The 26,143-nt window shown below is 42.4% G+C and overlaps 1 protein-coding gene across 1 annotated transcript in view; it reads right to left on the reverse strand.

The window, feature by feature from the left end:
* Positions 1-25,631, reverse strand: part of LOC126100994 (vitamin K-dependent protein C-like) — a 107,157-nt gene extending 81,526 nt beyond the window's left edge. The window contains exons 1-2 of the mRNA XM_049911661.1: positions 25,511-25,631; positions 16,769-16,905 (exon numbers count right to left, since the gene is read on the reverse strand). Of these exons, the coding sequence (XP_049767618.1) occupies positions 16,769-16,886 (118 nt within the window). The 5' untranslated portion in view covers positions 16,887-16,905; positions 25,511-25,631. The remainder of the gene's footprint in view (positions 1-16,768; positions 16,906-25,510) is intronic.
* Between the last annotated feature and the right edge of the window lie 512 nt (positions 25,632-26,143).

Consider the following 26,143-nt stretch of genomic DNA (forward strand, 5'->3'; position numbering starts at 1 on the left):
TTATGGCGTTTGTTCCATGAGCCAAATTTACAAGTTGAAGGTATGAGTCAGGGCAGTTGCTGGGATAACATCACAAAATTACGAACCAATTGTTGATACTGAGAAGTGTCTCCAGATGTTCTCTGGCTGAGTTGTGTTATTTCACTCAAGTCCACCAGCAAGCCAGTGAGGACCACCCTATCCACTACTTTGGGAAGTGCCACGTGGGACTGTCACTTCTCCCACTGCTGCGACAGCTTAGTAGGTTCACAGTAAATTATTATTATTATTATTATTATTATTATTATTATTATTGACATGGTGGCAGTTTTTGCTCATCCTACAATGAAGATGGATGCAAACTTATGCAGAACAGTGGGAATATAGCGTTCTCAGACTGTTCTGTTTCACTTTCTCGTACACCAACTTGTCAAGCTGAAGAAATGGAATTGTCCAGCAGCCCAGTAAATGAATCACCACAGTAGTATACCTTTTATCCATTCAGAGCCTACACCAATGCCATCTTGGTGAGAGTTTTATGTATCAGAGTGGTTATAAGAGCCTACAAAGAACACAACCGTGGTACAGTAGATGTGTTGTGAGACGAAATGTATCACCATCTTTCAACCAGAAAAAAATGTAAAACTTTTGTTATATTTGGAAAAGTGTCATGTCATCCTCAATTTTGATGATCTTACAACATTGTTCTTAGTGCAGAAGCAGAATAACAAATTCTGCAGTTCAACGACATCACTATACATAGACATGCCAAACTGGTGATACAAGGAGCATCTTGGATTAATTCCATGGCTGTCAGAGGATGAGTTTACCAGACAAGTGGAGTGTGGCTTCAGGAGGTTTACCAATGGGGTCTGAGCTGTATTTCACACCCACAACCCAAATAAAATACTTTTCAGCTCATATTTGTTCTACTTCAATCATGTTAGTCAATATTAAAAAATAATATTCATATCGAGTCTCCTGCCAGGGCATAACATCACCTTGACACAATATTTCAGTACTCCACCTGGTTGCCATCTTTAGGTGAGCAAGCCATCACACTAACTTGCCATAACTGACATCAAACCAAAGCCGCAGCTCCTTTATACACCGCCAGTATGTCTATCACGCGTGCACGAACGTAACTTCTCTTTAGCGCAAAGCACGACAGTGCACTGGTGGTGAAAACTCATGGAAATAATAAATCAGTATCAAACACTATTGACACCTTTTTATGATTGAAACAAAGACTGTTGTTTTTTATGTCAAACAAAATAGGGTTCCACCTCCTACTTAAAGGAGACCCCTTACCTCTGTTTATAATGTTGTGAGACAGCCAGGTTTAAAAAGCTTCTTTCGCTACATGGTCCCAATAACGCAACACAGGGGCAACCACTTGTGTCTTATCATACAGAATTTTATGTCCTTCAGTAAGACAACTTTCTGCAACTGTAGATTTTTTCTGGCTGAAATAAATATGTGTCACCTGAAGATAGCGGCCAGGTGAACTGCCAAAATATTGCGTCAAGATAACGTTTTGTCCCAGCTGTCTACCTGGTCAATATCTCAGTTCAAATATAAAAAATTTCTTTAAGATGAGATCCCCACCAGGTCAGATTGAAGGAAGATATTAAAGCAATCAGAGGCAGGCTCCTAGATTTGTTACTGGTACTGTCAAACAACACACAAGTATTACAGAAGTGATTCAGGAACTCAAATGGGAATCCTTGAAGGAGAGGCAACACTCTTTTCAAGGAACACTATTGAGAAAACTTAGAGAATCAGCATTTGCAGTTGACAGCAGATGATTCTACTGCTGCCGATGTACATTTTTTGTCAGGACCACGCGAATAAGATAAGAGAAATTACGGCTCATATGGGGGCGTATAGACAGCTGCTTTTCCCCACAGTCTATTTGCAAGTGGAATAGGAAAGGAAATGACTATTAGTAGTACAAGGTACACTCTGCCATGCTCCATATGGTAGCTTGTGGAGTATATACATAGATGCAGACATAGAAGGTAAAAATTAGAGAGTATTGATCTCATACAAACTCTTGGCAATCATCCTCACTGCAAAAAATTTGCAACTGGAACAGAAAAAGAGGCAAAAAGCAATAGTACACAAAGTACCTCCACCACATACCAGTCAAGGAAACCAGTTAATATTGCATTGTCAACCAGTTCTGAGATATGTTGAAAGTTTTAAGCCCCTATCTCACTGGGAAGCTAGCTTGAAGTCAGCTGCAAAATTTGTACTGCACAGACAAACAAGATGAGAAAGTGACCTAATGTGAATTATTAACAAGGACACTTTTTAAGATTCTTAAGTCAGAATTTGATAGCAATTATCCTTATATTCTATGCTTGCCATAATACACATATGCACTTATTGGATCATCGACTGTCTCTCACTCACTCAAACACCCCTGAAGAGAGTATCAAATGGTCTTTCAGACTTCTATGACTCATAGAGGAAGCAACTACTGAATAACTGTTTAGGTGGCCCCCAAGATATTTCTATGACACACAAATTAAGCATCTACTTATAATGATTTAGGTGGTCCTGCAGATAACACTACAAAAAGTGATTCTTGGAAAAATTCAACTGAAACATGCTGTAGTCCCATGAATTGTAAACAATTTGCTTTTATTATTTTTAGCCCTTGTCCTGTAGTAGACATGGAAAAGTGGTCAAAAATGTATTTGTAGATAGCACATGCAAGATGTGCTATGAGATGGTTTGGATCTAGCAGTCAGTCAGCTAAAATTCCAGTCTACACATTAATCTTAAACTAGTACTCATCTCTGCACTGAATTGTACCATGAACATTTATATCTGCTCATGAAAATTTATTGTGAAAATCTGCTATTGCATCTCATCTAAATGTTGCCTCATCTGTGAACAATATGAAGACAGAAACAGCAGATTGACCGTTGAGCAACAAATCACTGGCTGAAGTTCTCCTGTGTTGGTGATTGGCAGGCAAAAGATCCTGCGCAAATTGAAGGTTATATGAATACTTTGATTGTCTATGATCACCATCCATATGATACTATGAGATGTACCATGTGCTACAGTGATGTGTCATGTTCTTCTGTCTGGCTCTTCTTCAACAGCATGCATTCTTTCTAGTAAGGCGTATGAGCAAAGCTTGGTTTACCTAGATCCACTGTGATACTATGGATCATTTATCACTATTTACCTTTTACTTATTGTGCATGGTCTGCTTCAAAATACTCTTCTCCACAATAGATATGCCACTCCCAATGCCATTTTCACTTCTAGAAGCAGTCCTGGTACAGATAATTTTCCACTAAATGTTTGTTACAGATAGGTTATCATCAGATCCCAAATGTATCCAAAGATATACCTTTTATAGTATTAATACAGCCATTTATGTCACTCTTGTGACTCAACTATCGGAAATCATGTTCTTATATCATTAAATGCCACATTTGCACAACAAACTGATCCACAAGTTGGGAAATAAAGTTGCAAAAGCCACAATGAATACTTTTATTTATGTAACAACATGTAACTAATTGAAATAGAAATACATCATAATGGGAGAGAAACTCTGATGATCTTCAATTAAAATAACAAGTTGTAAAAATCCAACGAGTAGTAGCTACTACTAAAAAGTGGATAAGCAGGAAATAAACTTAAAAAATTCTTATTGAATTTTAATGTCATCTGGAAGGTGTTTCAGAAAATGTTTGCTAACTTTGAGGTGAATATTCCTCCCCCTAAAATAAAGAAAAAGGCTATTTAAGTATATGCCAAACAAAGATTCTCATTTTAGCTGTGAGGAAAGCTCAACATTAATGCATTCCAATTTAAATATAACAACTGAAGTTTGTAATTAATACTTAAAATTCAATTTTGTGTCTAATCTAGGGCTCATACCCATGGTCTTGGGACAGCGTCTTTCATTCATAATCAAAACGTCTTTGGTCCCAGGTTTGAATCCTGCTGCTGCTTAAATTTTGATTAATAATCAGCATTGGTGGCTGAAGACTTCCGGCATAAGAAGTCTCCCTCATTCTGCCTACGGCATTGTCAAAGAGAGCGAAGGAGCAGACAGAGGTTCAGGGCACTCTCTTGTCATAGGGGTGGGAAACAACCCCTGAAGGCCCAAGAATTAACAAAGATTAATGCCATGAGGATGCAGAAGGCAATGGAAACCACTGCATTAATGACACATAACGTGTATCCACAGGACATGTGGCCTGTAATTGAAGAAGTGTCATGATGATCCCTACATTGGCTAAGGATTCCAGAATAGTCCCCCATTCGGATCTCTGGGAGGGGACTGCCAAAGGGGAGATTACCATGAGAAAAAAGACTGATTAATCAATGAAATAATAACATTCTATGAATTGGGGTGTGGAATGTCACAAGTGTGAACATGGTAGGGAAACTAGAAAATTGAAAAGGGAAATGCAAAGTCTCAATCTAGATATAGTAGGGGTCAGTGAAGAGAAGTGGAAAGAAGACAAGGATTTCTGGTCAGATGAGGATAGGGTAATATCAACAGCAGCAGAAAATGGTATAACTGGAGTAGGATTCATTATGAATAGGAAGGTAGGAGAGTGTGTTACTGTGAACAGTTCAGTGATAGGGTTGTTCTTATCAGAATCGACAGCAAAGTAACACTGACAACAATAGTTCTGGTATACATGAAGATGTTGCAAGCTGAAGATGAAGAGATAGAGAAAGTGTATGAGAATATTGAAAGGGTAATACAGTATGTAAAGGGAGATGAAAATCTAATAGTCATGAGGGACTGGAATGCAGCTGTAGGCAAAGGAGTAGAAAGAAAAGTTACAGGAGAATATGGGCTTCGGACAAGGAATGAGAGAGGAGAAAGATTAATTGAGTTCTGTAATAAACTGCACCTAGTAATAGTGACTACTCTGCTCAGGAAACACAAGGGGAGGAGGTATACTTTGAAAAGGCCGGGTGATATGGGATTGTAAGATGTACCCAGGAGCAGATATAGACTCAGATCGCAAAATAGTAGTGATGAAGAGTAGGCTGAAGTTTAAGACATTAGTCAGGAGGAACCAATATGCAAAAAAGTGGAATATGGAAGTACTAAGGAATGATGAGATACACTGGAAGTTCTCTAATGCTATATATACAGCAATAAGGAATAGCTCAGTAGGCAGTACAGTTGAAGAGGAATGGACATCCCTAAAAACGGCAATAACAGAAACTGGGAAGAAAAACATAGGTACAAAGAAGGTAACTGTGGAGCAACCTTAGGTAACAGTAGAAATACTTCAATTGATCGATAAAAGGAGGAAGTACAAAAATGTTCTGGGAGACTCAGGAATATAGAAATACAAGTTGCTGAGGAATGAAATAAACAGGAAGTGTAGGGAAGCTAAGACGAAATGGCTGCAGGGAAAATGTGAAGAAATTGAAAAAGAAATAATTGTCAGTAGGACTGAATCAGCATACAGGTAAGTCAAAACAACCTTTGGTGACATTAAAAGCAAGGGTGATAACATTAAGAGTGCAATGGGAATTCCACTGTTAAATGCAGATGAGAGAGTGCATAGGTGGAAAGAATATACTGAAAGCCTCTATAAGGGGGAAGATTTGTCTGATTTGATAGAAAAAGAAGAGATAGGAGACCCGGTACTAGAATCAGAATTTAAAAGAGCTTTGGAGGACTTAAGCTCAAATAAGGCAGAAGGGATATATAACATTCCATCAGAATTTCAAAAATCATTGGAGGAAGTGGGAACAAAATGACTATTCACATTGGTGTGTAGAATGTATGAGTCTGGTGACATACCATCTGACTTTCGGAAAAATATCATCTTCACGGCAAGAGCTGACAAGTGCAAGAATTATCACACAATCTGCTTAACAGCTCATGCATCCATGTTGCTGACAAGAATGATATACAGAAGAATGGAAAAGAAAATTGAGGATGCACTAGATGACAGTTTGGCTTTAGGAAAGGTACAAGCATGAGAGAGGCAATTCTGACATTGCAGTTAATAATGGAAGCAGGACTAAAGAAAAATCAAGACACGTTCACAGGATTTGTCGAGCTGGAAAAAGCATTCAACAATGTAAAATAGTGCAAGGTAGGGGTAAACTATAGGGACAGAAGGGTCATATACAATATTTTCTTGGTCATCCACTCTTACTATTCCCTCTTCACTGTTGTACAAGGTGCTCATATTAAAAATGGTGTAAGATAAGGATGTAGTCTTTTGCCCCTGCTGTTTAATCTGTACATTGAGGAAGCAATGATGGGAATAAAAGAAAGGTTCAGGAGTGGAATTAAAATTCAATGTGAAAGGATATCAATGATACAATTCGCTGATGACATTGCTATCCTGAGTGAAAGTGAAGAAGAATTACAAGATCTGCTGAATGGAATGAACAGTCTCATGAGTACAGAGTATGGATTGAGAGTAAATCAAAGAAAGACAAAGGTAATGAGAAGTAGTAGAAATGAGAACAAAAGAAACTTAATATCAGGATCAATGGTTACAAAGTAGATGAAGTTAAGGAATTCTGCTACCTAGGCAGTAAAATAACGAGTGACAGATGGAGCAAGGAGGACATCAAAAGCAGACTAGCAGTGGTAAAAAGGGCATTCCTGGCCAATAGAAGTCTACTAATATCACATATTGGCCTTAATTTGAGGGAGAAATTTCTGTGAATGTACGTCTGGAGTACAGCTTTGTATGGCAGTGAAACATGAACTGTGGGAAAACGGGAACAGAAGAGAATCGAAGCATTTGAGATGTGGTCTACAGATGAATGTTGAAAATTAGGTGGAGGTTCTGTGACGAATTGGAGGAAAGGAATATGTGGAAAACACTGATAAGGAGAATGGACAGGATGATCGGACATCTGTTACAACATGAGGGAATGACTTCCATGGTACCAGAGGAAGCTGTAGAAGGCAAAAACTGTAGAGGAACACAGAGATTGGAATATATCCAGCAAATAATAGAGGAAATAGGTTGCAAGTACTACTCTGAGATGAAGAGTTTAGCACAGGAGAGGAATTCGTGGCAAGCCGCATCAAACAAGCCAGATGGCTGGGGGGGGGGGGGGGGGGGTGAAACTGCAGCAATGGATTACCCGATAAGTGTTCCAATTAAACATTGCAGAATACTTGTTTCATGAGCAAGTGGATGGGGTTTTTTAGGTCACATAAAAGCTGCATAGCTGTATAAAAATGCGTGTCCAAGATCCGTTCAAAAAATTCTGGAAGATTCATAATTTTATACTAGTGGTGTGTTGAAGCAAAATGTGTTTGTCATCTTCACACATGCCTTGTTTAATGTGTGACTGCCAGAAGTTCCATTGTTGTATGTCTGTTAGTTATTGTTCATTGCTGTATTTAGTAGAACTTTGTATCACATAGTTTGCTAATTTTGAGAGTTAGAGGAGCAACGCGTCTGCCTTGAATTTTGCGTGAAACTCAAGAAAACTTCTACAGACACACACCAAATGAGGCAGGAAGGTTACGGTGATGAGTGCTTAAGCTGGTCATACTCAGTGTTATCAGTGGTTCACATGGTTTAAAAATGGCCATACAGAAATTAAAGATGACCCTCGTTCAGGATGCCCTTCAACATCTACTGATGATACTCGTGTTAGGAATGTCAACGAGATTGTGCATGCTATTCAAAGACTCACTGTCCAAGAGATTGCAAAAGAATGTAACATTTCAGTTGGATCACATCATAAAATCCTGACACAGCATCTTGGAATGCATCCTGTTGCTGCCAAGTTCATCCCACAGCTCATGAGTCAACACCAGAAGGACCTTCGACACGCAGTCTTTGAAGAACTTTGAATCATCCAAATGAGAACAAGATGTTCCTTAAGAGAATCATTACTGGTGATGAGATGTGGGTCTACAGTTATGATGTTGAGACCAAGGTTCAATGTTCACAATGGTTTGGGAAAGGTTCAAAGACCAAAAAAGCCTCATCAGTTTAGGTCAAATATCGAAGCTATGCTGATAGTTTTCTTAGACTTTGGAGGATTAGTTCGTCATGAATTCATGCCACAGGGACAAACTGTTAATTGATGGTATTATTTCAACATGTTGTGATGCCTATGAGAGAAATGTGGCTTTTGCATCACAATTAATGCACCCATGCATTTGTCCCTGTTGACAATGGGGTCATGAGAGACAGAGCACAAGCTTGGATTGTGTCAAGGATGGTCCGTTTCAAAGGAATCATTGAAGCATTTCCCTGGAGCAATTTAGAGATTTTTTAGTGTGAAGGTGCTGACGATACTGGTTTTGATATGAATGTACATTTTTATGGAGCCATAAGAGAATTGGAATACGATGTCCACAAAGGCGGCACACTGGGTTGAGGAGGACCAAATGAAGCAGATAGGCCACACAAGAATGAAAATAGGGTGTCACAGTCCTGGGTCCAGATCATTAACATAAGAGCCTCATTCACACAAGTGTCAGTCAGGTGTTGGGGGAGATAATGCTCAACAACAGCCAGCCATACACCCAGGGTATAGAAATGTATGGGCCTTGCATCAGGAATGATGAGCTGGGATCCAAGTGATAATGAGTTGAGGATGGTGGAGAGATAATAAAGAAAGTGGTTTGTGTCTTTGATATGGGAAGCTAGGCTGTGGACAATGGATTGTAAATGTTTGTCAATAACAGCAAAGATCTTTTCTGAAAGCACACAGAAACGAGCACATGCAGACATCCAAGATGGTTAGGTACACGGATTTTGGGAAGGATACAGAAGACAGATGTGTGGAGGAATAATTGGGGTGAGGAAGGAGATGGATTCATGGGACAGGTTCTGGGATAGGCACACAGATTTGAGTAGGGATTGAAAGTTATATTGAACTTATGGGACAGCATTGCTGTGATAGGACTTGTAGGTGGAAAAAACCATGGCAGTAGGTGGATGCCTTTTGTCAGGCTATCATTGCAGTTTGTCATAACAGCAGTGGAGCCTTTGTCTTCAGGGAGGATGATCTAATCAGCATCTTTCTTAAGGTTGTGAGTAGTTTTTCTTTCATTGGCTGTGAGCTTAATATTATCAGTAAGGAGCCTATGATAGAAGGGTGAGGACAGGTTGGAGGTAAGGAATTCCAGGAAGTAATGAGGGACTGGTTAGTTGGGAGTGAAGCAGGGTTGTCACTGGATGGAAGTATGACCTCGGAGAGCCCAATTCAGTGTTGGCTTTCAATCATATTTAGCTAGAGTGGTGGGGACAAAAAGAAGTTAGATCTTTCATGAGCATGTATGATTGGACTTAGGAATGGAATTGAAGGTGTGGCCTGTGGATAGGACAGACACCTATGGGACTGAGGGTTTGGCAGATAGATTCACAACAGCGTTTTACATTTGTTTCAATTGTTGATTTTGTGATATGTTTTGGAGGATGTGGAAGATGGAGAAGGTCAACAAGGCAGGATGTGGATGCTATGAGGGGTTGGTAGGAGGGAAGGGGGATTTCACTGGGTGTAGGATAGGCACTTTTGGACAGTGGTGCTATGAGAAGTGTGTCGGTAAATTGGAAAACTTTTGGAGGTGATGTCTGGAGGGTTTTTCCTGTTTTTGGAAGGCAACGATTTCAGTGTGGCAGATGGTGTGTACATAATTGCAATTTCACAGTCACAGTATCTGATGGAGGGTCCACAGGTAATTCAGCAATTCATGTGACATGGAAATTTGTTGTTCTGTTATTAGATTTCTGATGCATAGATTCTGACAGAATCACATCCTTTGTCAGTGCTTCGACAAATTGTTATTGTGCTCAGAAATGAAGAACGTCCCACCCCTCCAAAAGTGGTATTCAGAGGTGCACCCAATCTACAAAATATCCTAGCCCATCCTTACTCCACACCTACTCCTAACCACTTGCCTCAAGAGTCACACCTTTGGAGGTGGAAGAGCACCTACTCAGCATTCCCTGTTCTACATATACGTCAATGCTACACAGACCACCCACGGTCTTTGCATGTGGGTCCTTCTTGTAACACTACCATTCTCCCTCCCTTTTCCCTGCTCCATTTGTAAATGGTGAGTTTGAAGAACAACATCAGGAAAGCCCACATGAGCACTTATTTTCCTGATTTTCTCATTGCAGTCATTTCACAAGATTTTTGTGGGGCCAAGTAATACGTTAAAATGTATGCTCTTACAATTTTAGTAGTGTACCTCTATTATGATGCACACTGTCTCTCTTGTAGCATCTGCCAATGGAGATTTTTAAGTATCTTCTATTAATCAAGCTTAATGGGCCCCAATCTCATAAGCAATACTCAAGTACCCAAAAAAGTGTTTTGTTTTTATTTTTGTTTTATTTTATTTATTTATTCATTTATTTTTATTTTGTGGCTTTCCATGAATTTGTCTCAGTGAATTTCAGTCCAACATCTGTTTTTTCTACAAATAATGCCATGTGATTACTCCCCTTTGGGTTGCTATGACTGGTTGGTTGGTTGGTTGGTTTGGGGTTACAGGGACCAAACCACAGGGTCATCAGTTCCTTTTTCCGGAAGCAAGCAAGGCTCCATATATAGAAACACCTAAAAAGAAAATGAATGGAATGAACAAAAAATGGGGGAAATATACACCACAAGGAAAAGTAGAAGAAGGCATTAAAACCATAGAGCACATGGTCTTGGCTGGCTGATCACAGAATAAAAGAGGATGAGCTAGCCACTCTGCAACACATTAAAATGTCCACCCCAAAAAGACAAGGTGAGATGAACACATGCAGAGAAAAGACAACCATCAAGACAAACAAATGCAAAGAATGTGTGACAGAGTTACACAATAAAAAACCCCTCAAGAATAAAATGTAAAACCAAATCTGCTGTTGAGGCATTGTCACCCAACAACAAAGACAGGGTGCTGGTAAGGTTAAAAGTTTGCCACAGAGTTGCTAAAAGTGGGCAGTCAAGCAAGATGTGGACAACAGTCATATGTGAGCCACAGTGACACTAAGGTGAGTCCTCGCGACAGAGGAGGTAGCCATGTGTTAGCCCCGTATGGCCAATGCAGAGCCATCAGAGAACCACAGATTCCCTGCAAGAGGTACACATGGAGGTCTTCCACACATTCGTAGTCTCCTTAAGGGCATGCAGTTTGATGTGCATACTGAAATTATGCCATTCCATCTGCCAAAACTGAAAAACCTTGCGTAATAATGATCACAGGTCAGTTACAGGGATGCTGATTTCCAGAAGCAATTTCCATGTAGCCTGTTTGGCCAGCCTGTCAGCAAGTTCATTTCCTGCGATTCCAACGAAGCCAGGGATCCACGCAAACACCACGGAATGGGAATGACTGGACCATTCCAGAGCATAATTGACTCCTACATGGTTGCTACCAAAGGACGGCGGGGGGGAGGGGGGGGGGTAGAACTGGTCAATAGCTTGTGGGCTGCTCAAGGAGTCAGTACAGAGAAGAAACAATTTGCCAGGGCATGAGCGGATGTGCTCAAGAGCACGAGAAATGGCTGCCAGCTGTGCAATGAAAATTCTCCGGCCATCTGGAAAGGAGTGATGTTCAATGTCCGCCATAAACATACGTAAAGCCAACGTGACCCCATAAGCCATTGAGCCATTGAGCCATCAGTGCAAACCACTTCATGGTCCCAGTACATGTCAAGAATTGAGAGGAAGTGCCAGCAGAGAGCTGCACAGTTAACTGAGTGAACCATGTGAAAGGTCCAGGCGAAGCTTCAGCCTAGGTGTACACTATGGAGGTGTATGTGAATGGACCTCGAGTATAGGTGGTAAAGGTAAGGACTCCACTTGAGACAGATCAGACACAAACCACAGTCTTAAGCCCTGACAGGCCTCTGATGCGGGAGATGAAGTGCTATGGATGGGAAAAGGAGATAGTAATTTGGATGCTCAGGAGAACTATAAATGTGTGCAACATTTGGCCAGCAGTTGTGCACGTCTAGCCTTCAATGGAGGGACTCCAACCTCCACCAGGATGCTGGTCACCACACTCATCCTGAAAGCTCCTGTTGCCAGTCAAATGCCACAGTGGTGCACTGGGTCAAGTAAACGCAATGCTGAAGGCGCTACCGTACCATAAACCAGACTCCCATAGTCAAGGTGGGATTGAACAAGGGCTCTGTAGAGCTGCAGCAGCATAGAGCGATCTACACCCCAATTGGTGTTGCTCAGGCAGTGGAGGGCATTGAGGTGCTGCCAGCACTTCCACTTCAGCTGACGAAGATAAGGAAGCCACGTCAATTGAGCGTTGAAAACCAGTCTTAAGAATCGATGTGTCTTCACTACAGTGAATGGGTCATCATTAAGGTAAAGTTCTGGTTCCAGATGAACAGTGAAATGCTGATGGAAGTGCATGACACATGACTTTGCAGCTGAAAAATGGAAGCTGTGGGCTAAAGCCCATGACTGCGCCTTGTGGATGGCTCACTGTAGGTGCCGCTCGGCAACTCCAGTACTGGAGGAGCAGTACAAAATGCAGAAGTCGTCTGCATACAGAGAAGGTGAGACTAACGGCCCAACAGCTGCTGCTAGACCGTTAATGGCCACTAAAAATAGAGATACAATCAGAGCCCTGTGGGACCCCATTCTCCTGGATATGGGGAGAACTATGGGAGGCACCAACTTGTACACGGAAAGTATGACGCGATAGAAAATTTTGGATAAAAATCGGGAGCAAGCCCCATAGATCCCACTCATACAATGGCAGATGCGAGGGAAACTAGTCTAGTAATGGTAGAGTGACTCTGGCAGAAACCACCCTGGATTGGAGCCAGTAGGCCTCGTGACTCTCAGGACCCAACACGACCGCCGACATACCATACGTTCTAATAGCTTCCAAAGAACGTTGATGAGGCTGATGGGCTGATAGTTATCCACATCAAGAGGGTTTTTACCAGGTTTGAGCACTGAAATGATGGTGCTCTCCTGCCACAGCGATGGAAATATGCCATCGCACCAGATCCGATTGAAGATGATGAGATTTCACTTGTAGTCGAATGAGAGATGTTTGATCATCTGACTGTGGATCCGATCTGGCCCAGGAGCTGTGTCAGGCAATGTGCAAGGCCACTGAGGAGCTCCCACTCTGTAAATGGAGCATTATAGGGTTCACTGTGACGTTCAGTGAACGAGAGGGCTTTCCTTTCCATCCGCCGTTTGAGGGTGCGAAATGCTGGGGGATAATTCTCTGGTGCAGAGGCTCGAGCAAAGTGCTTGGCAATTGCATTTGCGTCGGTAGACAACATGCCTTGATGTTAATGCCAGTAACATCTGTCAGAGTCTGGCACCCACAAAAACGTCTGATCTTCATCCAGACTTGGGAAGGTGACGTATGGTTCCCAATGTACCTCTCCCAACATGCCTGTTTCTGTCTTTTTATAAGCTGGCAAACGTAGGCATGGAGCCATTTAAAAGCTATTAGGTGCTCTAGGGAAGGGTGCCACTTATGTTGCTGTAGAGCTTGTCGACACTCTTTAATGTCCTCAGTGATTTCCGGTGACCATGAAGGTACTGACTTTCGCTGGGGGCACCCTAAAGAACAAGGGATCGTGTTTTCTGTACCAGAAATGATCGTTCTAGTGACCTGCTCAACTACCACATCAATGGTACCATGTGGGGGTGATTCAATGGCCAGTAAGCACAGTGCTGCCACCCAACAAGGGATTATGGGCATTAAAATCTCCCAAAAGTAGGGAAGGTTTTGGGAGAAAGATATTCATTGCAGACAGCTATTTCCTGTGTCGTCCTTATCCTGACAGCGACAGCTTCAAGAGGAGTTTGATGGGGCACAGGTTCACTACATACTGAGTTCAGGACATAGACACAAACTCCACTTGACACTCTTTTATAGTCGCTACGGTTCTTGTAATATCCCCTATAGCCCTAAAGGGCAGTGGTGCACATTGCCAGGAACCAGGTTTCGTGGAGGGCAATGCAGAAAGCAGGTGTAAAGCTTAACAGTTGCCATAGCTCAGCCAGGTGGTGGAAAAAACCGCAGCATTTCCACTAGAGGATGACGTTATCATGAGGGTGGGAAGGCATGAAGCATGCAAGGAGATAGGTTATGCCTCAGAGACACCTGCTGCCACTGCTTGAGTATTTGTATTCATTCATATTGTGGATCAGTCATCAGTGAGATCCAGGTCATCAGGGGATGCTGAGATCTCCACCTCATTCACAGGTGCTGAATTGGTAGCGAGTGGTGGTGTTGGGGCTACCTGAGGGTCCTTTTTCTTAGCATACTTCTTTGTTTGCTTGCCCTCTCCCTTCTCTTTAAGGGCTTGCTGGTAGGACTCCTCTGAAGTAGCTACAGGCACTGAGGAAGACTGAATCTCTTCGTCTAGCAGCTTTTGGCTCCTTTAGCCACTGGCGAGTGTCCACTTTGGTATTACTGGAGACCTTGGGAGAGAGGGTCCCAATGGAATCCTTCCACATGAGAGGAGCCACAGGAAGCTGTTGCTTCTCCAGCTGGGGGGAGGTGGCTGATGTCCCCTGCGTTTGGGTTTGGGGGGCCTTGCTCCCCAAGTAGGCACTTTGGGAGCAACGGAAGGATATTTTCCCCCTTCCACCAAGGGGGCAGCTGTATTCTGGAAGCCCAGAGGGCCCACTGTTCGTGGCACAGAGCTTGATATGACTGGTACTTGTGATGGCGATGATAATGTAGCTGCAGCGTATGCAGACATCAACCGAATGTGGTGTAATCATTCAAATTTACATTTAGCCTGTTGGTAAGTCATCAGGTCCAGTTGTCTTTATGATTTTCTGCTCCTTTTAGAGTACTGTGTAGTCTGGCGAGCAGGGGGACTGCTGCTCTCTGCAGTTGATGCAAGTGGGAGGAGGTGCACAGGGAGTGTCTGGATGCAGTGGATGTCTGGAGTCTCGACATGTGCAGCAGGAAGACATGTGCATGAATTTCCAGCACTTAAAGCACTGCACAGGGGGAGGGACGTATGGTTTAACGCCACAATGGTAAACCATCACCTTCATCTTTTCAGGCAAGGAATCACCCTCAGAAGCCAAGATGAAGGCACCGATAGCAACCCTGTTGTGTTTGGGTCCCCTACAAATGTGCCAGATGAAATGAACACCCCGCCATTCTAGATTGGCACAGAGCTCGTCATCAGACTGCAAGAGGAGGTTGCAATGGAAAATAATCCCCTGGACCATGCTGAGGCTTTTATGGGGAGTGACGGAAACAGGAAAGTCACCCAGCCGGTCACAAGGGAGTAACACCCGGGACTTAAGTGTCTGGCAGAGAATTCTTCGAACCACCTTCAGACTATTTATCTGGTATACCACTCTCTAACAGCAGGTGGGAAAAGTGAAAACTTAAATATTTCTGTTCAAGCTCTGATTTCTCTGGAACCTCCTACCAACAACAAAATGGTTCAAATGGCTCTGAGCACTATGGGACTTAACATCTATGGTCGTCAGTCCCCTAGAACTTAGAACTACTTAAACCTAACTAACCTAAGGACAGCACACAACACCCAGCCATCACGAGGCAGAGAAAATCCCTGACCCCGCCGGGAATCGAACCCGGGAACCCGAGCGTGGGAAGCGAGAACGCTACCGCACGACCACGAGATGCGGGCTACCAACAACAGATTTTCTGAACTGCACAGGTGGGTACACACCCTGAAACACATCATTTTTCTCGTAACCCTGTGGCTTCTCCCTTGGCTACTTCCTGTCTGCCACCTGCCTCTATCCCCCTTCCCTGCTTCCACTACAGCTTCACACACATTTTCTATCTCCCCCTCCTCATTGCAAACTCCTTTATGTTTCTCTGCCTCCCTTCCTCCCCTCCCCTCCCCCCATTGTCCAGCACAGTGTCCTCTCACGTCTCAATGCTGTCCCGCTACAACATTGCACCCACCCACAGGTAGCTCTATATCATCTTGTAACACCCCATCCTGCTACTCCTCCCCCTTCTTGCACCCTACCTTTCCAGTATACACATCACCCAACCCAGACAACACTCTTGCTCATGCCAGTAGAGCCTCAGTGCCGAAAGACAACTCTGTGTGTGTGTGTGTGTGTGTGTGTGTGTGTGTGTAGGGAGATGTGTATACAAAAGAAGGAGAGGGAGAGGGAGAGGGTGTGAAAGTGAGAGAGTGATGGAGAAAGTGAGAGGGAGGACGAGGGAAATCGTGAGGGAGAGGTGGATGGGATGGTGGAGGGAGAGATGGATGAGGAGGGGTGGGGGATGGGAGGGTGGTGCAGGGGAGAGGGAGGGGGAGAGACTTGTGTAAATAGTTAGTGTATTCCAATGTTTTTCACTCAGGAAGTATATTAATTTGTATAGTAAATGACATATTTCTGTGAACACAGTAAGAGTGTATTACACAGGCAGAAAATTTATTGCTTATTAGATTCATTCACATTGTACAGGGTCAAAGATTTTTATGGCAACTAACAGTCAAGCATTTTAATCTTAGGGGAAAGAGCACATAAATAAACACTGCAGAAATAAACCATATGTCAAAAATTGTAAAGACTATTTTTCATGTAACAACTGTCATCGAGTGAGATTTTTTTGTCCAAATATAGTATTAATGACAATATTATGGAAAGGATAGATTGCTATTCAGCATATAGAGGAGACATAGGCCCACCAAAAAAACTGCTAAACATTTGAGCTTTTGACCACAAAGCCTTCTTCTGAGGTAGAAAGCACACATACATTCACACACACACAACATCGCATACATGGCCACTGTCTCTGGCCATTGTGACCTCTCAGTGATGTACAGAATTAGGAAATAAGTTAGCTGACCTTGTGAAGATTCTGCATCGGGCACCTGCCTCCAGATATGCCTCTGGATCCAGCGCTGGCAGCTACTGTTCTCCATGTAGCAGTAGGCCTCCTCCCGGACAATATCGGCACCACACATAGGAGGCCTTTTGCACCACCTTTACAGGGTAAGGCACTTGTATAAGTGTTAAGTTTAAGTGAAAGGCACTAAAAAATCAAAATTATTTGATTTATAAAATGAAAAAAACTGTATTCTTAACAAAATATCAAGTAGCATTATGTGCAACTGCATTCATTTTATTTAAAAATTCCTTTTGATATGAAAGTATATTTGACAATCAAATGTTGTAATACATGCTTGCCAAATTTCAGATTGACAGGAAGATTTTATACGTATTATTTAAATTTTCTTCATTTGTTCATTCTGTTTTGCAGAGACCATGAAAGAGAAACTTCAGGGATGTGGAGTACATCAGTGTATGCATTGAAAGAGAAAACCAGCAAATATAAACTGCATTAATAATTATCTAATAGTCACTAAACAGCTGCAAATTATTTTTGCTAGCTCAATCTCATTTTAACATTATTAGAAACTATCAGGGAAGCTGCCAACCTGAAAGAAGTTGTTGCTTACTCTGTTAATAGTTCCTATTTCTCTCCTGCTGGTACCTTAATATAAATACAATAACACTGGGACTTATTAAAAAAAGTACTGTAAGAATAGTGGCACAAGTACAGTGAACATCACTAATTGTCACATGACTAACAACAGTCGTCAATTGTTGAATCTGAATTATCAAATAATTTTATGAGAAATATTTTTACTTCTATTTGAATTTGCTGAGTTTCTATTTTCTGATTTTTCTTTTTTTTTCCTAATGTGACAATGCAGTACTGCTTTGCATCAGAATACAGAAATAAACTCTGAACACTAGACAAGGAAGCAAAGTGCAAATGAAAATTACTTTTGTTTAATGTATTGTGGGTGCCTAAACCACAGTTCAGCATGACATAATTTTCATCATTAGCAATAAATATACTCTAAGAAAAAAAGGAGAGAAATTATCTGAATGGGACAAAAACTGGCAGATATGATGTGCATGTACAAACAAACAAATGATTAAAACTTCTCTTAATTACTTTCTTGTGATATGGGTACACAGGTTCTATAAATATTTATATTTCCTTCCACCTGTTAGAACATTATTTTACAACTGCAATATTGGCATTAAGCCATATTCAAGCATAAGATTTTGACATACAGGTTTAAATTAGGCAGATATAACAACGTAATATTGCAATTTTGAAATTAAGCCATTTTATAAAGCATAGATTTTGGCATTGTACATTGTTATCTCTACCTAACATAAACCTATAAGTCAAAATCTTGTGCCGAAACTGGCTTAATGCGAAAATTCTGATTGCAAAACAAGATTCTGTCAAATGAAAACAAGACAGTGACATTTAAAAAATTTCAGAAAAATTGGATGATATCTTCAAGAGAAAGAGTTTCACAAATTGAGCAAGTCAGTGACACATTGGTCCACTTGTAGGCTGTATGGAAACATTTATTTGACTTGGCATTGATAGATAGACTTGTTGGATGTCCTCCTGAGAGATATCGTCTCAAATTCCGTCCATCTGGTGCAATAGATCCCAAGCTGGTTGCCCATAATGCTGCAAATATTCTCAGTTGGGGAGAGATTCAGTGAACTTGCTGGCCAAGAATGAAGACAAGCAGTAGAAACTCTCATCGTGTGCAGGCAAGGCATTATCTTGCTGAAATGAAAGCTGGGGCAAATGGCAACAAAATGGAGCACAGAATATGTTTGATGTCCCACTGTGCTGAAAGAGTGCCATGGATGACAACCAAATGGATCCATGCTACAAAAAGAAATGGCACCCCAGACCATTGCTCCTAGATGTCGGGCCATAAGCCAGGCGACAGTAAGGCTGGTATCCCACTGCTGTCCAGGAATATCCAGACAGGTCTTCGGCCTAGAATCTCACTGACTGGAATAGAACTGCCTTCAGTGATGAGTCCCACTTAAAACTGAACTCCAGTGACCATTGAAGATGTGTCTGGAGATACCCCAGACAGTGGTGGGATACCAACTGGACTGTCACCCACTATATGGCTGGAGTCCCATTTCTTTCAATAGGTGGACCACTTGGCTTGTCATCTGTGGCACCCTTACAGCACAGCAGTACATTGACTATATTCTATGCCCTTCGTGGGAAGCTACCCTATACTTATATTTCAGCAATACAATGTCTTGCCCACACAGGGCAGGAGTTTTCACTGCTTGTCTTCAGACTTACCTAACACCAACTTGGCCAGCAAGTTCACCAAATCTTCTCCCAATTGAAAATGTTTGGAGTACTATGGACAACAGGCTCAGGAGTTTGATGATCTAATGCACCAACTGGACACAATTTGGGATGATATCCCTCAGGATCAATGCCAAGTCAAATAATTTCTTGCAGCCCAGAGGTGAACCAATGTGTTATTGACTTATTCAATCTGTGAAGCTCTTCCTTTCAAATAAATCATCCAATTTTTCTGAAACTTAATCACTTGTTTGTATGTACAAATACATCACATCTACCGATTTCCATCCCACATGGATCATTCCTTCATGTGGTCTCTCTCTCTCTCTCTCTCTCTCTCTCTCTCTCTCTCTCTCTCTCTCTCTCTCTATCCCCTCCCCCTTCCCCCCTCCGAGTATATGACTAAGGAGCAAACATACAGAGAAATGAGTGTAAGAAATATAGGAACTACAATGCCAACTCTGCAAGACAGGTTGTTATCCAGTTTACACAATATTCTTCATGCTTGCTTTTGCTGAAAAAATGTTTTATGTACTTTAGCTGCACTGCGCCAGAAGATAATTGTGTAAGACAAAAGGCATTTAAACATATCTGTCCTCAAGGTAACAAAATAATAAACAATTATGAGTGCAGAGCATAGTGAACTGAAGTTCTATATTATTTTAGCTATAACTGATGTGTTGAGTCCATTTTAGCTTGACATCCAGCAGGACACCATACACTATCACACACACAGTGTTTCGTTTAGCAGAACATAATTAATGTTTGTGTCTGCTACCAGCATGTCAGTTTTTTAATTAATAATATAATATGTATTTGAGCCAGCTGACTCTCTCATCATCATCATCATCATCATCATCTAAGACTGATTATGCCTTTCAGCATTCAGTCTGGAGCATAGCTCCCCTTATACAGTTCCTCCATGATCCCCTATTCAGTGCTAACATTGGTGCCTCTTCTGATGTTAAACCTATTACTTCAAAATCATTCTTAACCGAATCCAGGTACCTTCTCCTCGGTCTGCCCCGACTCCTCCTACCCTCTACTGCTGAATCCATGAGTCTCTTGGGTAACCTTGCTTCTCCCATGCGTGTAACATGACCCCACCATCTAAGCCTGTTTGCCCTGACTGCTACATCTATAGAGTTCATTCCCAGTTTTTCTTTGATTTCCTCATTGTGGACACCCTCCTGCCATTGTTCCCATCTACTAGTACCTGCAATCATCCTAGCTACTTTCATATCCGTAACCTCAACCTTGTTGATAAGGTAACCTGAATCCACCCAGCTTTCGCTCCCATACAACAAAGTTGGTCAAAAGATTGAACGGTGCACAGATAACTTAGTCTTGGTACTGACTTCCTTCTTGCAGAAGAGAGTAGATCGTAGCTGAGCACTCACTGCATTAGCTTTGCTACACCTCGCTTCCAGTTCTTTCACTATGTTGCCATCCTGTGAGAATATGCATCCTAAGTACTTGAAACCGTCCACCTGTTCTAACTTTGTTCCTCCTATTTGGCACTCTCTGAAAAGGAAAATTTCATTCATAATTTCACTAATTTCACAGACACAGATGTGTTGTGCAGTACTTACCTCCAAAAGACAGAACTCCTAGTACAGCCAATACACATATGTAAAAATAAATAGTGTTCTACCAGTTTCCAGCAAAATGGAGTTCCTTCTACTGAACAGAAAACGAAGAATAGTCAGAGGAGGTCGGTGAGGTGCAGGTAGGCAATGAAGAACCCAAATCTGGAGACACCTTCCTTGACCATCAAGCAATGAGGGCAAAAAGTGAAAGCAGCAACAGATGACAGGGCAAAGAGTGTTCATCTGTATGTACTGTAACAGTTTCATTTCAGAGTGGATAAACAGGAGTATATTGGTAAATGCAAATGAATGTGGGGAAAAAAGAAAATCAGGAGTGGAGAGTTTAAAACAAATAAAGCATCATAATCAAAGAAAACTGAGGCCCAGTAATGATGGAGAAACATAAATAAAAATGACTGGATGAAGGAAGAAGACTGATTAACTGGACTGTAATATAGGTCGAGTTCAGGAGGGTGGTGGTTCAGGGGATATAAAGGTGAAATGTTACCACCCCAGCAGTTCACATAAAGTGGTGCTGTGTGACAGGACTGAAATGGAATATGTGGCCCTGCAAGTCATGCTGTGGTGCATGTTTCACTACTGGGTGCAGGGTGTCTCAAGGCAGGCAGTATGTCCTTGTCTGATCATATATTCTGCCAGTATGGTAGTAGTCTTTTCTATGTAAAAAGATATTTGATGAAAACCTGTCAGGCAGTAAATGACATGAGCCATTTCTCATGTGGCCTTGTGTTTAATGTTTTTTTGCCATTGTTGAGACCACTGTAGAGGCAGCAGATTGTTTCAAAGGGCAGATTTTACATTGAGAAGAGTTACACAGGACGGAACACTGTGGTAGGAGTTGTTTTGGGGATGTCATAGTGCACGGGAAAAAGGTAGAAAATGTTATAAGGGCATGGGAATGCCACCCTGCTTGGCATAGGGAAATATCACGATAGGAAAGGATGATCTCATTTCAGGGCTTGACATGATAAAATGAAAGTTGTGGTGGAGGAATCTACTCCGGCACTCATGGCATAAAGTCAGTGCCAGCACGTCAGATGGGAACAACAGGGAAGAGAAGGCTATGAGAAGAAGTCAGCCAATCGCACGCTGACTGACCTCCCTCCAGGACGACTGTGTGACAAGCAACATAAGCGCCGCACCCAACAGGTGGCACCCACTTTGATAGCAGCTTCAATGTTAGCCACTCCGTTAGCTATCTCTATGTAGCTCAGACTTGTATTTGTTTATATTGAAGAAGACTGATTATTCTGTATGTTACCCTGTGCTTGCAACACATCTATCAAAGCTAAGTATTGTATCTTGTCTATTTTGAATAAAACTCATTAATATGGATTGTTTGATTGTTTTTCTAGTGAACCAAGTATGCAGGATTCCTAGACAACAACAACAACATTGGTGATGAGGTGAATGAATCACATAGTGACAATCTGTTTATGTTCGAACCCTGAGCTGTCAGATACCACTGACTGTCTCTGTTTTCATTGTGGGATTTTGTGTTTTGCTGGTGCCTTCATTCTACCTTGTATTTTCTTTGCAGAGGTGTGTTTACCTGTTTTAACTGTGTCTCTTATTGTGTTTTTTCTGTTCAGTGTTTTCAGGTGGGCATTGCAGAAATTTCCTTTGCTTGTGTGCTTATTTTTACTGTCTGCATTGTCTGTTTACTGCATTTGCCTAAAGCGGTAGATGTTACACAGCTACCACAGATGTTTTAGTTTCAGATGGAGCAGATTGAAACTCTTCTAAACATGGTACAGCAGTTACTAGAAAACCAAGCAGCAAATGCCGAGCAACATGCAGCAATCATAGTTCTGAGTGCCACACCACCTTTTTGCCAGTTTAATAAAAAAGAAGAGGAATGGCTTGAGTGGTTGCAACAGTATGATGGCCACATCACAGAATGTCAGGTACTGTGCAACTACATTACTTTTTGTCATCGGTAGGAAGTGCAGTCGTTTGCCTCATTCAGAAACTGTTCCCTAAAACCACTCCAAGTGAACTTTCCTATGATCAGGTTGTAGATTCTCTAACTAAATATTATGATCAACAACTGAATGTAGTGCCAGCTTGGTACCAATTCTTTACTGTTCCTGATGTTTCGTCCAGGACTGTGCTGGACATCTTCAGAGGTGCTCCTCTGCTGAGTCTTGCTGACCGGTTGGTTGGCCAGAGTGGCCGAGCAGTTCTAGGCACTACAGTCTGGAACTGCGAGACCGCTGCGGTCGCAGGTTCGAATCCTGCCGCGGGCATGGATGTGTGTGATGTCCCTAGGTTAGTTAGGTTTAAGTAGTTCTAAGTTCCAGGGGACTGATGACCTCAGAAGTTGAGTCCCATAGCGCTCAGAGTCATTTGAACTGACCGGCTGGACGTCTGAGAGCAACATATATTCTACAGTTTATCTGACTGTTTCAAAATCTGTTCTCTAAGTTTGACATCAGTTACATTGTACATGTTTGCATCATCCAAGATAACGTCTGAATATAAAGCACCACAAGCACTTTTGAATTTGTATTTGCTCATCATACCCTGAAAATCTGCTACCCACTCGCGATAAGTTTGTTCTCACTGTTTCTTGCAGTGAAAGAATTCGTCATAGAATGAAGGCTTTCATGACCGCATGACATAGCTGCTGTTAAACCTTTTGGGTTGTGAGGTCATGGTCCAAGAAACTCTTCTGTTCCTGACGTTTCATCCAGGACTGCACTGGACTTCCTCAGAGGCACTGCTCCGCTGAGTCTTGCCAACTGACCTGTTGGATGTCCGGGAGCGACATATATACTGCAGAAAATGTCACTCTCGGGCATCCGACTGGTCAGTTGGCAAGACTCGGCAGAGGAGCGCCTCTGAGGATGTCCAGTGCAGTCCTGGATGAAACGTCAGGAACAGAAGTGTTTCTTGGACCACGACCTCACATCCCAAAAGGTTTAGCAGCAGCTATGTCATGTAGTCATGAAAGCCTTCATTCTATGACCAATTCTTTCTTTGCAAAAAACAGTCAGAACAAACTTATTGTGAGTGGGTAACAGATTTTCAGGGTATGATGAGGAAATGCAATTTCAAATGTGCTTGTGGTGCTTTATATTCAGATGTTATGTGGTGTGATGCGATCATGTACAATGTAACTGATGTCAAACTTACAGAACAGATTTTGAAACAGTCAGATCGATCATTTCATCACGTAGTGCTCTAGACCATTATGATTCAGATGCCGTAGTGGCCAATAAATTTGAGCAGCCACCAATTTTTCGGGTTGAGTCGTCACATGCTCACGACTGGCCCAGTGGGAAGCAACAGCACAAGCAGTCCCAGCCGCTTAAGCATTTCTCTAAACAGGTGGCTACATCAGTGAACAGAATTAAGTCATCCCCTGAGTGCTATTCATGGCAAAAACGCCAAGACTGCCCATCCAGACAAGCACTTGCGATGGACTGAGAATTGCTTCATCAGTCTGTAAGAAAAGGTTGTTCAGAACAAGCAGTAACAATTCTCACATCAGTTCGTTGTTTAATAAAACTACTGCAAAAACTGAATATCATTTATCTTTCGACATTTTAAAAACGAAAATGTTGAAAGTGGGGGGAGGAGGTGGGAGTACTAGTTATTGTTTAACAGCACTCATGGGTAGCTGTCACAGAGAACTGGGAACCACTGGTCTAGAAAGGACACACGTCGTTGGTACGAGTGGTTATTCCAGATTCTCAAAAGTGAACTAAAGTCTGAAATAGCCTCTGGAAACGCACGATCCCGTACTGCCATTAAAAATGTGTGCACATAGTTTCGTAGGTTTCCATGGTGTTCGGTAAGTCATGATTAGAATCAGCTTTCTTTGACACAAACATTACTATTAGACTCGTTCTCAAATATATTATTATTATAAAGATTCATTTTTTCTGATTTTGAGATTGACAACAATAAAAAAATGAAGTGGCTGCCGTTTATTTTGAGATCTTCATTGTAGTAGTGTTGAGATGCTCCCACTAATCATTCCAATATTCACTGATCATTGAATCCATCTTAGGATCTGTGTCCGGCGGTGAAGAAATCCAAAAGGGACACGAGGTAAGCAAACTTCTTAGAGTTGAGCTAGGGAAGAAACTGGGGAAAATAACACGATCTCTTCATTCGAATTGGTGAACGTAGCCCTCCACATGCAGCAATTCGCAAACGACTTGTGCTGCTACCAAGTCCGTCAGAGAAATGTCTCATGGCAGGAAATTCCGAGTCTCGTCCGAATTAGTTAATCGGTTATTTAGGAAGTCGTAGGACACACGGGGTTGGAAGACTAGCTAGGTACCCTGGAGGTGTTGTTCAAGTTTATTAGAAGACAGAAAACCCTGCTCTTTTTCCAAAGGAAAATTGCAGTGAGATATTTCAAAGTGTGTAATCCTGCCTTTTGACTTTAGACTGCTACCACGTTTCACTGACTCTGTGGGGGATGCTACACGGCATAGCGACAAGTACACTGGTGGTAGCTGTTGGTGTTTGTGAGTCACGACGGTGCGGGCCGTCTGGTTGGCTGGTTGATTTGTTTGGGGGAGGGAACCAAACGGCGAGGTCATCGGTCCCATTGGACTGGGGAAGGATGGGGAAGGAAACCGACCGTGCCCTTTCAAAGCAACCATCCAGATATTTGCCAGAAGAGATTTAGGGAAAACGCGGAAAACCTAAATCAGGACGGCAGGCCGCAGGTTTGAATCGTCATCCTTCCGAATGCGAGTCCAGTGTCCTAACCACTGTGCCACCTCCCTCGGTACCACCGATGTTAATGTAGTGTAGTGTAGTGTAGTGTAGTGCAGTGTAGAGTGGAGTAGAGTGGAGTTACCTGGTGCGGTGCGTGGTGCACGAGTCTGAGCAGTCGGACCAGCGGCTCCAGCGGCCGAACAGGCGGCTGTTGTAGCCGCGCAGGCCGCGCGTCACGCGCACCACGAACACCGTCGACGCCGCCCCCGCCGCCCCCGGCCTCGGCCGCCGACGCCCCCCGCGCCCCGCCTGCGGCCGCGTCGAAACCTGCGGACACCGACCACAGGCTCAGCATTCACACTCTCCGCCACTCACCACGTCTGCACAATATTAGAAGAGTCCTGAACAACATTCAGGAGCACCTGCGGGTTTTCGTGCCCGTAGGGGGCGATATATTTACATGTGACATGAAAACATTGTTATCTGCTGATCATATATACGAGGGTAAATTATCCGCATAGCAGTTATAAAATTTTATTGTAATCAAATACGAAACTTACAAGAACATCATTTTTCGACACAGTCTCCTTGTGTTGCAATGCACTTGGTCCATCGTTGTAATAGCTTCCTGATGCCCTCGTAAAAGAAGGTTCTCGGTTGAGCCAGGAATGCACCGCTTCTTTCATTGCTTCGTCGGAGGCAAATCGACGGCCCCTTAATGCCTCTTTGCTTCGAATTGCAGGCTTTAGCCTGGCAGTAAGCATCTCACTGTAAC

This window comes from Schistocerca cancellata, chromosome 9, assembly GCF_023864275.1.
Source record: "Schistocerca cancellata isolate TAMUIC-IGC-003103 chromosome 9, iqSchCanc2.1, whole genome shotgun sequence".
In the NCBI taxonomy this organism is placed as follows: Eukaryota; Metazoa; Arthropoda; class Insecta; order Orthoptera; family Acrididae; genus Schistocerca; species Schistocerca cancellata.